The sequence below is a fragment of the Hyperolius riggenbachi genome, chromosome 9 (assembly GCF_040937935.1).
Source record: "Hyperolius riggenbachi isolate aHypRig1 chromosome 9, aHypRig1.pri, whole genome shotgun sequence".
NCBI lineage: Eukaryota > Metazoa > Chordata > Amphibia > Anura > Hyperoliidae > Hyperolius > Hyperolius riggenbachi.
The window spans coordinates 119,145,600-119,164,465 of NC_090654.1; the positions used below are offsets into that span (position 1 = coordinate 119,145,600).

General features: G+C 42.1%; 2 protein-coding genes across 7 annotated transcripts in view; one reads left to right on the plus strand and one right to left on the minus strand.

The window, feature by feature from the left end:
• CCDC9B (coiled-coil domain containing 9B) overlaps positions 1 to 17,867 on the plus strand; it is a 271,992-nt gene extending 254,125 nt beyond the window's left edge. For all 6 annotated transcript variants that reach the window (XM_068253412.1, XM_068253416.1, XM_068253405.1 and 3 more), the window contains one exon: positions 17,235 to 17,867. In XM_068253412.1, the coding sequence (XP_068109513.1) occupies positions 17,235 to 17,329 (95 nt within the window). In that variant the 3' untranslated portion in view covers positions 17,330 to 17,867. The remainder of the gene's footprint in view (positions 1 to 17,234) is intronic.
• Positions 5,003 to 10,527, minus strand: INAFM2 (InaF motif containing 2). The gene has a single exon (XM_068253399.1). The coding sequence runs from the start codon at positions 10,124 to 10,126 to the stop codon at positions 9,518 to 9,520; it is 609 nt and encodes a 202-aa protein (XP_068109500.1). The 5' UTR covers positions 10,127 to 10,527; the 3' UTR covers positions 5,003 to 9,517.
• Positions 17,868 to 18,866: the final 999 nt, after the last annotated feature.

Sequence of the window (18,866 nt, forward strand, 5' to 3'; positions counted from 1 at the left end):
AAATGATTGTATTCACAGAAAATACAGACTTCAGAGAATGGAGTGGCCATTTAAATAAAAAATGTTAGGCTTTTTTATGAAAATTAGGAACATACAATTGATCAGACCAAAGTACGTACCTCATCTTGGGTGTAAAATAAATGTGCATGCCTCGCGATTTATGCTCAATTTGTGATTATATTATTATTGTACTCTACTTGATCCTTGTGTTTTTTTCCTTTTGGAATCTTGTTCCTCTAAAGCGTATATTAAGTGGATTCTATCTTCTTGTTTGTATACTATTTTATTTTCAGTTTTCAGTATCAATATTAAAAAATATTATTGAAAAAAAATTGCTCAGGCCTAAAAATAAAAAGAATGATCTTACAACGCTCCTAAAATTTAGCATGAATTAGTCAAATGATGTAGAAATAATATATTTTTGTAGTCGCTAGTTCACATTTTAAAAAAGTCGATGTTTTAAAAAAGAGGGTCTGGAAATCCGTGTGGTCATTTTTGCCTAGGTTTTAACTATTAAAATGATATTTACAGTAGTTGCGTTCCTTGCAAAACATGTACGAAAATCAGACATTTATACAGTTGTTGGCCACAAGTCACTGATTTATTACTATTCACATGATATCAACACATCCGCTTATACAAGGATGTAAAATATATACACTGTACACCTTATATACACATGTGTACAATTTAACTGTTTACATACCTGAGCTCCACTATCTGTAAAAATTCATTTGTATCAAAAAGTAACTTTTCTTTCTCTGTTATTTTGTATCACTTTATTCAAATTTTTTGCCATATTTATATAAAACGAACACCTGTTTCGTCACGTTGCACCAATTGGATGATTTCATAAATGCTACAAATTATTTACCAGATTCTTAAACACTTCTCTTGAAAACGGAATTGAATGTCTGAGGCAACAAATGAGCTTTGGGAATCTTATATCCTATAGCAAATCTTCCCCAATATTGATTAAACTGACCCTGAAGAACCTCTTCCAGTATAATCTAAGTTTATGATAATGCACAAAACGTTTGGGTTTTCGGTAGGTAATGGTGTTTGCGGCTTTTAGTGCTTAAATCACTCCTTTATAACCATAACCTACCCCTCTAACATCAACCCCTGTTTTATGCCTAATCCTTACCTCCCACCTAAAATAACTCCTGCCTGAAGCCTAATTCTGACCTCCGTTATAAAGTCAAACTATGCCTAATGCCTAATCCTGACCTCCCCTCTAAAGTAAAACTATGCCTAATGCCTAATCCTGACCTCCCCTCTAAAATCAAACTCTACCTAATGCCTAATCCTAACCTCCCCTCTAAAGTCAACTTCTGCCTGATGCCTAATCCTAATCTTCCCTATAAAGTCAACCTCTGCTTGATGCCTAATCCTAATCTCCCCTATAAAGTCAACCTCTGCCTAATCCTGACCCCTATAAAGTCAGCCTCTGCCTGATGCCTAATCCTGACCTTGTCCCAATGTCAATGTTCCTAATCTTAAACTCCCGCCAATGTCAACTCCTGCTGGATGCCTGAACTAAACATTAGCCCCCCAAGTCATCCCAGTCTGATTTCTAATCCTAACCTACATCTAAAGCCAACCCCTGCCTGATGCCTAAACCTAACCTCCCCACTAGCATCAACCCCTGCATGGTTCCTAATCCTAACCTCCCTCCTAATGTTAACCCCTGCCTGATTCCTAAACATAACCTCCCCTCTAATGCCAACCCTTACCTGATGTCTAATCCTACTATCCCCCTATAACATCAATCCTTGCCTGACATTCAATCCTAACCTTTCACTGTAATGTTAACCTTTGCCTGACATCAAACCTTAACCTTGCCTCTAATGTTAACCCCACCCCGATTTCTAATCTTAATCTTCTAAATTTAACGTCTAAAGCAAGGTGAACTTGAACAAGACTTCCTAACACTGCTACTGCCTACTGAGTGCGCCCTAGTGGCTGCAGCTCTGACGCTTTGAGTCCACCAGAAGAAAAGTGCAATATAAATGTTCTGTGTTTTGTCTTGTCTAAAGCTAATCTCTCCCCACTGTACCCCAACCCTCCAAATTGGCATCCAAGCCTAACCAATAACGCTAACAAATATTCACCTTTTGCTTTCTTCTCTCTGGCATCCAATGCATCACTGTCCACATGTGCATCATGCAGGGGTTGATAAGGTTATTGTTTAGCATTGGTGACCACAAGCCTCTCTAGAATTTTATTTGTTTAGCCCTCCCGCCCAAAAATATGTGTTTAGCATAGTCTTGGTGCTTACTCTATTAGCACTATAACTGACCTGCTTTGAGTGGAAGCCAGATTAAAATCAGCTGAGTTGGGCTTCCCCTTTGCACAGTAAAGCCATCCATCACATTGCAATATCAGTTTGGGGGCTTGAAATGTTCCCTCCTGACTCTGGCCAAGTTCCTCCTGACATTTTTTAAGCAACAGTAATACTTTTTGTTGGTGTAATTCTGCAACAACAAAAATCATGTTTTTTTCAAACAATATTCAGTTAATGTTTTGTTACACTCATCATATTGACTGGACTTTTTATATGCTTAGTTTTTATTTTTTAGGCTTATTTCAGGGTAAATTAAAACACTCATGTTTTAATTCAACCCACACCAAGACTAACAAAATGTAGTCCTTGTGCCGGCCACAGTAAGCACGGAAAGATTAAACAAATGCTCCAATACTTCCCCAATTCTATGATAAACATACTGTAGTAATGTATCCGAGGTCCCACATGTCAGTAACACAGCTGCCCCTTTTATTGTCTAAAGGTGGCCACTAACGATCCAATTTCTAGCGAAAAATCATTCAAACTGATCGAATTTTCATCGGAAGACAAATCGTTCACTACACCATCAACAAACCAATCTTTGCTTCCTATCTACCAAAACCAACAAAAAAAAAATCCAAATTTTGGTTTGACGAAAATCCAATTGGATGACTATTTTTATAATCATTCATAATCGATTGTGGCCATCAACTGAGATTATTTACAACCAATCAGATCAGAATTTCTGATAGCTCGAATGATTTTTCGCTAGAAATTGGACCGTTAGTGGCCACCATTAGTCAAACAGAAGGGGAAGAGCCGAGTGCAAGCCTGAGACCTGGAATTAGGTAAGTTTGGAGCCTTTTGTTTTGTTACGTGTTGCCAGCCTGGGGAGGGAAAGATGATTTGAAACATGTATGTCTGGACTGGAGTTTGAAGTCAAAGGAATGAGAAAACCTGACTCATCTGACAATAAGGAAGTCACACATGGTCATATTAGTAAAAGTTCAATGATTTCAATACAAACCTAGCCTTACTTTTTGCTTTCTGTGTAAACCAAACATGTATTGCAATGGTGAATCTATGTGAGTTTAATGGGGACAAATTGATCAATTATAGAGGAAGTCATATGTCATTGGTCAGCGTATAAAAACATTCTTTACTTACACATCACTAAAATCACATAAAGACAAATATAGATAAAAAAGAAACAAACATCTGGACACCATATTGATCAAATAGGAAAAAAACTGCCAATGAGTCTAGTGGGACATATCTTTCTATCTGAATGACTAAGACCATAAATGCCTTATACAATCACCAGAAATGAAAGTGCTAAAGGTTAGTTCATCAAGGCCAAGCGTATAGCTCGATGCGTTTCGTGAAAGTCAAAGCTTCACTTCTTCAGGAGTCGTTCGGCTCTTGACAGGCAAATCATTGTTTCCATCACAGGTACCCTTGAAAGGAAAAGCGGGTTTCCAATTTACTTATTTATTAGAGATGAAAAATCACAGTCTCCTGCACTACGCCAGGCTCCATGAGAGTCATTCCAGTCTTCATATATTGCTTGATACATCTCTGTTGGTTCCATCTCCATACTACTTTACTACTATATTACAAATTTGAATTGTCTTTTCAATGTGCTAATTATGGGTGTAGAGAAATAGGGAAGAGGACTCACATTTGTTCATCAACAGATCTTGTGTGTATGTACTGAGTAACAGCAGATCAAACAACCTTACCCTGTGAGGTGGATGTTTATGAATTTAAGCAAACTATGATTTGCAGGAGACTGGATTTTCATCTCTTCTAAATAAGTAAATTGGAAACCCGCTTTTTTTCAAGTGTACCTGCGGTGGAAAGGATGATTTGTCTGTCAAGTGCCGAACAACTCCTGAAGAAGTGAAGCTTTGTCCTTCACGAAACGCTATATGCTCTGCTTTGATGTACTAACTTTTAGCACTTTAATTTCTGATGATTGTATAAGGCATTTGTGGTATTAGTCATTCAGATAGAAAGATATGTCCAAATAGATCTGTTGGCAGTTTTTTCCTATTTGATCAATATGGTGTACAGTTAAAGAGAATCTGTAACTAAAAACAATCCCCTGGGGGGTACTCACCTCAGTAGGGGGAAGCCTCTGGATCCGATCAAGGCTTCCCCCATCCTCCTGTGTCCCACAGCGGTCTCGCTGTGCCCCTCCGAAAAGTGGGGATGTAAATATTTACCTTCCTGGCTCCAGCGCAGGCGTAGTAGTGGCTCTCTGCTCGGAAATAGGGGGAAATAGCCAATCTCTGTTAGTCCGCTCTACTGTGCAGGCGCAAGTCTCCTGCGCCTCGCAGTAGAGCGGACCCGACAGAGATCGGCTATTTCCGCCTATTTCCTAGCGAAGAGCCGCAATAGTGCCCCCGCTGGAGCCAGCAAAGATAAATATTGCACAGCCTGACAAATTGTCGGCTGTGCTTTCCGTGGGCTGCAGCAAGACCGCCGTGGGACACAGGAGGACGGGGGAAGCCTTGATAGGATCCGGAGGCTTCCCCCTACCGAGGTGAGTACCCCCCAGGGGAACTTTTTTTAGTTACAGAGTCTTTTTAAATTGTACCGAACTTTCTGGATTCCAACGGTCCAGATATTTGTTTATTTTTTATCTAGGTTTGTCTTTATGTGATTTTAGTGATGTATAAGTAAAGAATGTTGTTTATATGCCGAGCAATGACATGTGACTTCCTCTAAATTTGATAAACTTGTCCCCATTAAACTCCCATAGACTCTCCATTGCAATACAATATATTAGGGAGGTGGGGCAATATATTTATAGGGCCTAGGCGCTATTACCAATGCTAGTTAACCTTTGAGTCGCTTTTGGTAAACCAAACAGGTAGAAGAAATGAGTGATGAGTACATGATGGCATCCAGATAGTTGTTGATTTTCAAATCAGTCCCTTAAAGGACCACTATCTAGAAAAATTGTTCATACAGTATAAGTACATACTGTACATATTAGTTGCACATCTGTCCCAGAGTAAAATGCACTATAAATTACTTTTTCTTATGTCACTGCCACTTAGAGTAGGTAGTAAAAACCAGGCTTTTTTTTGGACTAGACCAAGCCCTCATAGGGGATTCTCAGGATTTTCTTTGCTCTTTACAAAAGCACCCCCTGGAAAGGATTTATGCAAAGATATTTACTACCTAATGTAAGTGACAGCAACATAAGAAAAAAATAGTACGGTACATTTTATTGGGACAAACATACAGCTTTTCTGTATGTATTTTACATTTTACAATTGTTTATGATAGTGGCCCATTAATTAAATAGATTCAATTTTCTGTGAATTCTCCCCAAAGAATTTATGTACACTAAATTGATCATCTCTAATCAATCAGTGGGCCTTCTCCGAGTTAATGCCAGGAAGTGTGACACAGATGTAAAACGCCAAATGGAAATAACATTTAGCAGTAACTTCAAGGTATTTTAAATGTGTCAGAGTTACTGCTAGTAACTAACGAGGCAGTAAAGGTGGAACATGTGAATTTCACACTTGCATAAATAAGCTCTATAGTTAATGAAAAATGGCTCTACCGGTAATTTAACCATTTCTTCAGTGCATATGTTAATGGACTGGGTAAGTCAAGGAAGATCTACCAGAAATCTGATTAGGAGAACCAATTATCCTTAAAATGATATATTTTAAACACATTTTCATATATAAAATTTCAAATTGTAGGTATGATAATGAAGATATAAGATTTTTTCTTTACTACATATTATGTGTGTCAAACACATTGCAGGGGCGTGCATTGATGTCATGCTGTGTTTGTTATAGTCATCAAATCATGTATGTCAATGACTGAAGAGAACACAGCTTCCTGTCTGCACAAATGCTTCAGTAAATCACCACCACAGACATCGCCAATGCTGTCATGGTGTCCTGCATGGACTTAAACCAACCGGAACGTAATCATTTTGTAGCTCTAAGCAGAGCCATATTGTCTTGATTTTGAATTAACTCAGCCATATAATTGTACTGGAGGTGGAAATACAATAGAAGACTGATACGTTTGGGTGGGTAGATGTTAGGTGGCCCACATGTAATGTGTACCTTTACTGGTTACTGCAATCCACTAGATTAGGTGTGCTACAAAGAGTATCTCTGTTATCAGCCCTTTGTGCCTCCACGAGAGTCACTGTAAGTGTACCAGTAGTCTCAGCTACCCAATAAATTAATTCATTACAGATCTAAGAACAGCAGGACCATAATATCTCTTGTTTTGTCTCTTTCTTTGCTTCTAGACTGTCCAAGGGCCTCCAAAATACTAAAAGCCCAAGTTCAGGAAAAGTTTTGATTGCAGTTTTGGATAGCTTGGTAGGGGATTAGAACTTTATTTGGGTTTTTATTGCTGTCCTGTTTGTCCATTCGTCCTCACTTTCTGTCTATTCAGAAAGTACAGAAGTAGCTCGAAGAGGGACAGAAACAGCAAAAAATAAAAAAAGTGAAAATCCTGAACAAGTTTCTATTGTCAGGCCTAATTACCTGCCAACAGGACCAGCATTTTTTCATATTAAAGGCACAAAGATCCACTTAGGTCCCAGGCACAGTAATTGAGGGGAGATACCTCCAGTGAGGACACTGACAGCAGTGAAGAATAAGGTTTCTAACCTCTTTTCACACTATCCAAAATAAAAAATGATAGGTTTCGACTTTATTATTTCTAACTTTCTGAAAGACAAAGGTAAGCATACCCCCTTCCCCTACCACCACCACTATGGCAATGCACCCAACCATTGGTAGGCTTCAGAGGTAACACACTTTGCATTATGGGATCTAGGTAGAATGCCTATGCTGTGTGTGAGATCACAGGTTTGCTTTAAAGGGAATATATAGTAATTATTTATACATTTATTCATTTGGGTCCTTAATTCAATTCACTTTTTCTCTTAAGTATTCTCTTATGATATTTTTTGTTATCTTTTGTTTAAAATAACTTTGCAGCACTCTGCAATTGAAAAAGTACCAACAAGTAGGTGAAAATGTACTGCTGGTGGCTTATTTTATTGGTAAGGAGAAAACTTAGGAGAAAAAGTGAGTTGAATAAGGGCCTTGGTATTTTTCATGCTGGTTAATATGAAATACTGAGCATACCGTTTTCTATTTGTCTAATACTGTATATCCAACAAATAGCATGCTACTTGCCTTTGCTTCGAGACTGAAAAGGAATCTGAGGTGAAAATAAACGTATGTGATAATTAACTGTATGTTTAGTACAGCTAAGAAAAAGAACATTAGAAGCAAAGAAACCAGTATCATATTGTTTACAGTACAGGAAGAGTTAAGAAACTTCATTTGTTATCTATGGAAAAGAGCTTCTCTGAGCTCTCCGACCAAGACCAGTTTAGTCGGCTACAGTACTGTTTTCTGAGGCATTTAAACTTCAAAGAAACAGTGACAGGCAACTTCAGATATGATTTCTACTGCAGGGAAGTTAAAAGGGTCATTAGCCCTGCTCTGTTTTATAGTTTAAAATACAGTGCGGGTTGTACATTGCAAATATGATACAATGATGCAATGCTATAAAATATACCTGAAAATAAAAACATGAGACTCTTTTCTTTTCTACTAATGTTCTATTAATTATCCGTACTGCACACATAATTCATTATATCATACGTTTTTCTTTCCACTGGAGTGTCACTTGAAAGGACAACTATTACTTGCTTTGTGGGACCAAGTAAAATTATGTGATTAGGAGGAAGAGTCAGTAATTTCTGTATAGCTCATCAGTCTTAAAAATCAGATCTCATAGGATTATTGAAGCCTCAGATGCTGTGGAATATATGAAATATTCATAAGCAATATTTTATATTGACCTGATAAAAAATCTTAATTTCAGTATTGGACTGAACAAATGTTATATACTGCATATACAATATAAACATGTCCTTAAAGTGTACCTGGAAAGGTACAATTGGATGTATTTATACTTACCTGGGGCTTCCTTCAGCCCCATAAAGTGTGTGGGCTCCCTCGAATTCTCTCACTTAATATCGATCCCGGTAACCTGGCCAGTCGTGCGCAAGCCCCCTCCACTCTACTGTACCTGGGAGCTTTCTGTGCCAGCGCAGTACTACTGTGCAGGCGCAGAACGCTCCCAGCTGGGAGAGCATGATGGGGAGTGCACGTGTGGCCAGACCGCGCATGCACAGAAGAGCGCAGCCGTCCAGATTACCGTGATCAATATACAGCGAACAGAGCGGCCGGAGAGGACAGCGACGGAGCCCACGCACCCCATGAGGCTTCAGGAAGCCCCAGATAAGTGTAAATACATCCAATTGCACCATCTCAGGCTCCCTAAAAGGAAGCTCAGCAATACATGTTTTTGTCTGGGCCATATAAATGGAGGGACCCAGCAATGTCACCACTCAGGCTGGTCCACAAGAGAGGACATTTCAAGTTATCATATAAATTCCCTTTAAAGACAAATCTTACCCAAGAGCATTCATTTCAACGGAGTGCAGGAAGTAGATTACATAGTCAGTAAGTCAAAAGATTTTGGTCTTTATAGGTTGCTAGTGCTAATTATTTGCATTAAGTTGCTAAAAAGCTTTCTTTGACTACAGCTTAGTCACTAAACCTTCCATAATAAGGCATGCACAGAAATCCCTAACAGTTGTTCAATCTAGATTTCAAATCCCCTACTTTAGAAAGATAATGTACTGTATAATAAAATGGTGAAGGATTCTGCATTAGATCTAAATGACTAGCTGAGGCGGGGAACTCATCAGTGTCCAGAGGGCCTCATGCATCTAGAAGCTTTAGATTACTGCTGAGCTACAGACACTGACATTTTTCCTATGAATTATTGACAATGAAACATTGTATACATGTCAGGTGCAGAATGCATGAAATGTTATTGTGTTTAGCATGTTACTCTCCCACTCCAAACTAATGTACTGTATTTATGAATGCTGAATGCCCCTTATTTTTCAGCAAAGCAATGCAAGGAAGGAAGAGGCTTGACATGCATGGCAAAAAAAGGCTAATCTTCTGATGTCATGAGCTCACTTTGGTCCACAGACACAATGGTTGATGTACTCCTTTGCTATGACGGTTGGGATGGCAATGCATTGCAGACGTCTCTGGCAAGGCCGGGGTTTGTTGTCATATCCACACCCCCATGCATACATGGATACAACACGTCCTGTGGAATAATTATCTCCAAAATCTTTGGTTATCTCTTGAAATGGCTTTGTTCCCTGATCTTCTCAAAATCAGTGGAGCTCCTCTCTGTTCCTGCATTAAAATCAGCCTCATCTAAAACCAGTTTGTTTATGTCAGAATCCTGAGCCACGTCTGTGCTAAATGCATCTGAAGCATCCTCAGACTGCTTCATTTCCAGGTCTGAACGTTCAAACATTGCCTTTTTGGGTGTGTTCCCAGACATCTGATGTTGTTCCTCTGCTCCAGAGCTTTGTCTGCTCTCAAGAGACCTCTTGACGTGGTTCAGTCCCTTTGCTGTTCCCGTCACCGGACTGGCAGTATCCAGATCAGAGGCCTGAGGCCTGTGTGTTGTGGTATCATTGTGAGGCAAAGTAGGATTGACTTGGCTGTGGTTGGCATTGCTGCTGTTAGCACCACCGGATCTCACTGGCATCCATATTAAGCTGTAGTAAATAGCTAGAATGATGGCTGCCAACGATACAGAAAGTACATATGCAAACACTGTTGCCAGTCTCACCCATTTTTGGTTGGTCTTTGCTGCCATTTTTGCTTTCTTGTCACCAGTGTATGTAGCAGGTTTACCCCTTTCTGTATTGGGCATGAAGTCTTTGTCCTTCATAGCGCCCCTGGCTTTCCTTCTGGGCTCCACTGCGGCGTCCGTTGTGAAGCTCTTATTAAATGCGATGTGGTAGTATGTAGAGATCAGAAGCCTTCTTTCTCCATACGCTCACCCTTCATTGCTTCACTCTCCAGCAGAATCATTTCCATTGCAGACTGTCTGCATTGTATCACCACCGATTCTTCCTCATTTTACGTTCCCAGGATCGACCTCAGCTGCTGCTTAAGCCACGGAGGATCCAAGCTAATTCTCTCCTTTTTTTCCTGCTTGAACAAATTATCTTGAGCCGATTAACATGGTTTTATCACCCGACTGCCTCTCTCTTGGAAATAAAGCTGCTTCCTTCAGTGATGAACTGTGGGCAGCCCCCAAGAAAATAAACCGACAGCTTACAAAGGGAGGAGAGAAGCAATGCTGAGTGTTCTTAAAAGGGAAATGCACATGCAGACCTGCTGCTGCTGCTGCTTAGCTGGGATGGCTGGAGATTGTTGTTATGGTAATTCTGAAAACATGCCAGACCTTGCAAGGAGTGATGTCCTCAGCTTTCCAGCAGCTGTGCTCATCGATCAGTTTATTATTACTGCTCCAATTTAAACATTGCGGACATCAAGCTAAATGCACAGCCCAAACAACACAGCATATCCATATCCATACACTTCTCTACCAGCATCTTGTCTCTCAAATGGTTGAAAGTATTGTCTTCTATTTATAGCAATCATGTATTATAAATGATGAGATGACTAAAATGCACTTCAGTTTCCAGTACTGATCACAGTAAAGCATAATGCGCAGCAACATTGCTGAATCATAATACCTGAAACGCTCTACAAGTGACACTGGCTAGAAGAATAACACAGTTTGTTCAGGCTGAAATCCAATGACTTACTTATTAATTAAACATGTTCTAATTTTTTTATGTAATTATAGTTTGCAAATCTCTGTATTTATTTAGGGACTTATAGTGCCTGGCTCTGATTTCTGTATGGACCATTTCTTAGCAGAGCCCTTTCTAGGTTTAGCTCTGAGTGTTCATTTCTCTTGTGAGAGTGATTGTGCCTCTGAGGTGTTTTTTTTACATAGTTACCTTCTGATTAGTATCCATCCATTTTAATGAAAATTGCTAATACTGTACATAACAGTGCTCCACGAGACTTTGTAACTTAATGTTATGAAATGTTAATACTTGTATAGTGCTTTTCTCCGGTTGGGCTCTTAGTGCTTGAGAGCTGCAGCCAGTAAGGCCTCGTACAGAAGGTTCACAGCTCTGCACACCAAGCAGCTTGCTGGGCACAAAAGTTATTGCTTCCTGCCTGGCAAATGCAATCACCAGGTCATACAAACATGAAAGATAACAAAGTGGGCTCCTAGGGCTTAGCTAATCATACACACTATTTCTTTTGATCTGTGCTTTGGCTCTGGGTGCCTCTACCCCAAGACCTGATGGCATAGTCACAAACGTGCCATTCACGGGATAGAGGTATCCCAGTGGCGATGGAGATAAGACACAAGAGGAGCACACAAGTGGACAGATGCAGGCACATGCAGAGGGGGGAGCTCTGAGTGCCCAAGCACATCCCCTCTTTAAATTCCCATAAAAAGGCCCCTTTGGCTGTAAAAATGAAGCTCTGCCTCCGGCCATGATAAGCTCTGCCCCATCCCGCCCACACCCACAGGAAGCTACTCCCCATCTGGGAAACTTTGGAGTAAAGTGGTGCCATACAGGAATCCTAGTGTAGACAAGACAAGACAAATAACATTTATATCGCGCTTTTCTCCTGGCGGACTCAAAGCGCCAGAGCAGCAGCCACTAGGGCGCGCTCTATAGGCAGTAGCAGTGTTAGGAAGACTTGCCAAAGGTCTCCTACTAAATAGGTGCTGGCTTACTGAACAGGCAGAGCCGAGATTCGAACCCTGGTCTCCTTCGTTAGAGGCAGAGCCCTTAACCATTACACCATCCATCCACACAGCTGTGTGGAAGCAGGTAAGATAGTGTCTCTCTGACAGCAGTGACCTCTCCCTCCTCCAGCATCCACAGTGACCTCTCCCTCAACCTTGAACAAACAGGGACCTCTCCCTCCACCTAGGATCCATACTGACCTTTCCCTCTCCAGCATTAGCACTGCAGTGTTCCTGCCTTCCCCAGCACCAGGGCCGTTTCTTGGGCAGTGCGGGCAGGGCGACCGCACTGGGCGCAGACCAGCAAGTAGATGAAGGGGGGGCAGGCAGAAGGACATAACCGCTAGGGAGCTGCCAAATGGAAGAAGAAAGAAGATTACCAGTGCAATTACCTTTCTTGACTCCTCCTAGGCTGCCTGCGTCAGACTTCAAGTCGTCATCACGTCACCACCGCGGGATGACACCTGATGTCTTGTAGCGGTACTGCAGGCTGTGAGGAGTCGGCTTTCCGGGCTCTCCTCGCCTGGGTGTTTTCCTGCTTCCTCCTGGATAAGTGGCTGGTCACTAGAAAGTAGGCAGATCTACTTGTGACCTGTGGCTGTGTTTCTTTTTCTAAAGAGTAAGGGTTCCCAAGTCCACGGGATGGGTGGAAGGGGGCGCAATTTTTACACCCTTGCCCTGGGTGCAATTTAGCCTAGAAACTGCCTTGCCCAGCACCCACACTGAGCCCCCCCCCCCCCCTCCCCCAGCACCTACAATGACTTTTCCCTTCCTCAGCAGCAGCCTTCCTGTCCCCAGCAGTACCTTTCCTGTTCCCAGCAGCACCCATAGTGACCTCCTCCAGCATCTAAACTGACCTCTCCCTCCACCAGCATGCCCAATGACTTCCCCTTCCTGCAGCACCCACACTGACCTCTACTTCTCCCAACATCCACCCCCTTCCTCCCATAGCTGGCACCCAGTACTCACACTCACATGACCTCAAGTACCTGCACCCAGGCCTGACATTGAACCCCCACTATCTGCACCAAACACCCACTTAACCTCTTGAGGACCATGGGCTTAAACCCCTCTAAAGACCAGGCCATTTTTTACAAAATGGGCCACTGCAGCTTTAAGGCCAAGCTGCAGGGCCCCACAGCACAGCACACAAGTGATCCCCCCTTTTCCCCCCACCAACAGAGCTGTCTGTTGGTGAGGTCTGATCGCCTCCCCAGTGTTTTTTTTTTTTTTTTTTTTTGCAAATATTTTTCTTATTTATTTATTAATAAACATGGCTATTTCTTAAAATTTTTGTTTACTTCTCTCCCTCCCTCCCCCCAGCCGGCCAATCACGCGATCGGCTTGCCTATGAGAGCCTATCGATCTCTGGTGCCCCAGGGGGACCACCGTGTCACACGGCTGTCCCCAGTACAGCGCTGCTGCAGATCACAGTGCTGTACAATGTAATTAGATGGCAATCGCCGCTCAGCTCTGCTCCGCCCACTGACAGGAGATGCGCGCACGGCCTGCGCACAATCTCTTGCACTGCAAGCCCCAAGGACTTTACGCCGATCGGCGTTAGGCAGTCCTGGGGCTGCCGCCGCGGCCACGCCCATCAGTGCCCGCACCCAAACTATCTGCATTCAAAACCCATTTGATGCCTAAAGGCCACCCATAGCTAGCACCCAGTAGAGGCATGGTGCCAAGTATTCGCACCCATGTCACACCCAGTACCTGCAACCAGCACTCACATGACATCCAGTACACGCACCCAGACCTCACATGGCACTTAGAGATGAGTCGAAATTTTCGAAATTTCGAACTGCTTTTATTACGAATGCGAAATTTAACATTACGACCCAAATTCGTAATTTCGTAATTAATTTTCAAATCGTAATTTACAATTTCGTAATCGAAATTTTACTCCCGTAATTACGAATTTCGTGGCTCCAACCGAAATTTTACTGTTTCAGGTTTGTAAGGGTTTCTATCCCTCTAGATGCCTAAAATGAATAGCCCAGCCAGCCAGCCAGCCAGCCAGCCAGCCAGCCACTCCTCCTCCTCCTCCTCCTCCCTCTCTCTCTCTCTCTCTCTCTCTCTCTCTCTCTCTCTCTCTCTCTCTCTCTCTCTCTCTCTCTCTCTCTCTCTCTCTCTCTCTCTCTCTCTCTCTCTCTCTCTCTCTCTCTCTCTCTCTCTCTCTCTCTCTCTCTCTCCCCAGAGATCTGTAGTATTTCAAAACCATACTCACATTCATGACATGTCCAAGGATCAAACCCAGGCCAACCACATGGAAGACAGCTATGCTCACCACCATACCACCAAACACACACTAAATAGACTGCTAACCTAAATCTTACTTGTAGACAGTCATATGAGACACATGCTGGGTGCAGGGCTTTGTGATTGGACCATGGACCATGCGATAGAGTGAGGTGCAAAAATGAAATCATGCCTAGCAGAGGATGGTTTCACAATGCTAAATGCTAGGCTGGCTGTGGTGCAATTGGTTAGTGTGTCTGGCTGGTAACAGCAAGGTTACAGGTTCGATTCCATCCAGGCATGTCTTTTCCTTTTGCGTTCAACAGTTGTCCAAACAGAGCCAACAGAGCCCCAGATAGCCATGTAGAGTTAGGTCACAGCTAGCCTGGCTGTGGTGCAATTGGTTAGTGTGTCTGGCTGGTAACAGCAAGGTTACAGGTTCGATTCCATCCAGGCATGTCTTTTCCTTTTGAGTTCAACAGTTGTCCAAACACCGAGCACAAAGTTTTGCATGCGTAAAGTTTTACGCACGCAAAATACCCCATGGGGTTCAATGGCGCAGCGCGCGCACGCAAAAGGAAAAGACATGCCTGGATGGAATCAAACCTTGCTGTTACCAGCCAGACACACTAACCAATTGCACCACAGCCAGGCTAGCTGTGACCTAACTCTACATGGCTATCTGGGGCTCTGTTGGCTCTGTTTGGACAACTGTTGAACGCAAAAGGAAAAGACATGCCTGGATGGAATTGAACCTGTAACCTTGCTGTTACCAGCCAGACGCACTAACCAATTGCACCACAGCCAGGCTAGCTGTGACCTAACTCTACATGGCTATCTGGGGCTCTGTTGGCTCTGTTTGGACAACTGTTGAACGCAAAAGGAAAAGACATGCCTGGATGGAATCGAACCTGTAACCTTGCTGTTACCAGCCAGACGCACTAACCAATTGCACCACAGCCAGGCTAGCAGTGACCTAACTCTACATGGCTATCTGGGGCTCTGTTGACTCTGTTTGGACAACTGTTGAACGCAAAAGGAAAAGACATGCCTGGATGGAATCGAACCTGTAACCTTGCTGTTACTAGCCAGACGCACTAACCAATTGCACCACAGCCAGGCTAGCTGTGACCTAACTCTACATGGCTATCTGGGGCTCTGTTGGCTCTGTTTGGACAACTGTTGAACGCAAGAGGAAAAGACATGCCTGGATGGAATTGAACCTGTAACCTTGCTGTTACCAGCCAGACACACTAACCAATTGCACCACAGCCAGCCTAGCATTTAGCACTGTGAAACCATCCTCTGCTAGGCATGATTTCATTTTTGCACCTCACTCTATCGCATGGTCCAATCACAAAGCCCTGCACCCAGCATGTGTCTCATATGACTGTCTACAAGTAAGATTTAGGTTAGCAGTCTATTTAGTGTGTGTTTGGTGGTATGGTGGTGAGCATAGCTGTCTTCCATGTGGTTGGCCTGGGTTTGATCCCTGGACATGTCATGAATGTGAGTATGGTTTTGAAGTACTACAGATCTCTGGAGAGAGAGAGAGAGAGAGAGAGAGAGAGAGAGGAGGAGGAGGAGGAGGAGGAGGAGGAGGAGGAGGAGGAGGAGGAGGAGGAGGAGGAGGAGGAGGAGGAGGAGGAGGAGGAGGAGGAGGAGGAGGAGGAGGAGGCTGGCTGGCTGGCTGGCTGGCTGGCTGGCTGGCTGGCTGGCTGTGCTATTCATTTTAGGCATCTAGAGGGATAGAAACCTTTGCAAACTTTAAAATACTAAATTTCGTAATCGTAATTACGAAAATTTGCGTAATTTGCGAAAATTACGAAATTTCGATTACTGCTAAAATCGTAATTGTAGTAATTTCGCGAAATTTCGAAAATTCGTAATTAGGTCATTACGCTCATCCCTAATGGCACTAAGTACATGCAATCAAAACCTGCTTGACGCTTGATACCCACCAAAGCCAGAACCCACCTGACACTCTGTACTCACACCCAGAAACCACATGGCACCCAGCATCTCCATTCAGCACCCACATGACAACCAAAACTCCCTAGCCAGAAACGAAGAGTGGGGAGCATTTAAGGGGGGTATGTTCCGAGGCACCTTTTTTAAGTTTGAGCCCCCCACTTAAGGACCCTCTACACGGCCCTGGACCGATGAGCTTAAGAATTACTTCAAGACTCACCACGCCCCGAGGTAAACACATTACAGCGTGAAAATCTATCCGTGTGCAGATGCAGAACACCGGGAGCAATACATCCCTCTCTGATCAGATTAAAACAGAGAGGGATCTATCTGATAGTCGAACCTGGTGGCCATCTGCCAGTGTATGGGCACCTTTAACCAAAGTAGTAGAAAGCTTCTTGGTAGAGATTTTCCCCGATCCTCCTCAAGCACTCCATTCCAGCACCGTATGTAAACATATTCAACAAGAACTTGTCCAATACACTCTCATGGTCATGCTCTTATATGTCTATGAGCTCATCTGCCACTTGTGGACATTATTTTCTCCATGCATGAGTGGCTTTGTTCCAGTGGGCATCCGCAGACCGTACCCACAACTGCCTGATACAGATTTGCTTCTACACAGATGGGAGTGAGGCCATACAGAAAAAGAAGGTCCTAGAAAGCACTGATGGACTTTAGGAGGTTCTGGGATACTTCTGGGCTATCCGGCTTCCACTATCTAGGTAAGTATCTAACTTTTAAACTTTTCTTTCTCACAGCTTTAATTTTACTTGTTTAATGTTCTACAACAATAAAACATAAAAATAGTGAAAATGAATGCTTCTTATCGGCTCTGTAAATCAATATATACATATAATAAAAATCAATTGGACAACTTTCTGAATCCTATGACATAAGTATTACAAATGGAAAAATAAGCTGGTATAAGGGTCAAAAAAGAAAAAAAAAGCTATTAAATGCTATTACTGCTCATTTGGGTTCTTTGTTTATATTTTAGATACCAGCCTACAGTGTATTTGTGCCTTGCTGGGAATAATACGCTACTCCCGAAGAAGTGAATTATACAACTGTCTTATTTACAAAATGCATTGAGACATTGAGTATATCTCGGCCATTGTATATCTATTGCTATTAAAGTACATATGGACACTCTGATCCCAGTGTGACCCCACTTTAGTTTACATAGTGGGTGGTCACTACGTGGGAGTGAATTCCATTTAAAAGCCCCCCCCCCCCCCCCCCCCCGTACAGGGGAGCAATCAAAAAATTGTAGGATGAATTATTGTTATTGCATGTAACACTTATTACTGTGATGGTTATATCAGCTTGTGTCTGTTCAAGCTATACACAGTAATGTTTCTATTAGGTATACCCAATACCCATTAAGTGCCACATACGGTTTGACAAGTAACTACATCCTGCTCATCAGCAGACTGTTTCACCAAACATTTTATAGATACAATTGATAACATCAGAAGACCAGAAACTCAACTCTTGTTCCCTTGATCTCAATTCCACATCTACTCTCCCTGACTTTTTTTTAAGCCTTTCAATTTCTGAAGTCTTTTCCCCCTTCTCATTCGAACATGCAATAATAAAACCAATTGACATGAAATCCTCCTTGGATCTATCTGTTGTCTCTATCAGTCTGTCTCTCTTCTTCTCTCGCAGTTCTGTACCTGATCTCTTTTTTTTAAAGTGAACCTGAACTGAAAATAAACTTATGAGATAATGAATTGCATGTGCACTACAAATGATAAATAGAACATTGGTTGTTAAAATATAAGTAAAATATAATAGTTATATAAATATAATAGTTTAGAAAAATTGTATACACACTGTCACAGCTATTATTTAGAAACCACCTTCTGTAGATAACAGGCTTTTAGTGTTTATTTACTTTTCAGGAAATCCCACTGAATTTGACAAGCTGTTCTACAAGCTCTTTTGCATAGGTAACAACTCTTTTTTACCTCTTGCTGTACTAGAAAACAGGAAGGCACTTCAGATAATTTCTCAGTAGGGCTAGTAGTATATGTTTATCTCATCACAACACTTGCAACTTCAGGTACGCTTTACCACTTCATATTCCTAACATTAGACCTAATGTCTTCCCACTTCCTGAGATGTAACATGTTAAAAACTGAACTTTATATTTTCCACTTTATGAATCTATCCCTCTGTTCTGAAATAACATTCAGTACCAATGACACACCCATAGCCTCATCTCACATTTGCTGCTTAGGAGTCTTTATTCTTCTGGTTCTTTCAAACCTCCCATTCATAGACAAACTACCTGCTGTGTCTCACATATGAGTGTTATGATGTTCATCATTTTAGCTTGCTTGGAGCTAGTTTGTTATCTCTTTCCTGTAGTTTTGTTCTTGCCATGTATCTCCCACCATAGTCGGTATCTCAGCAAACAAGCACCCATAAACATATGCTGCATCTTTCTCTCTTTTGACCTGTGGAAATTGGCACTGTAAGATCTACCATGCAAGATGCAACATTTTCAAAATTTTCCAACGAGTCGCCTATCTATGTATACTGCCCTTAAAGAGGAACTTTCGCGAAAATCTTAAAATTTTAAACACATACAAATAAGAACTACATTTGTTACAGAGTAAAA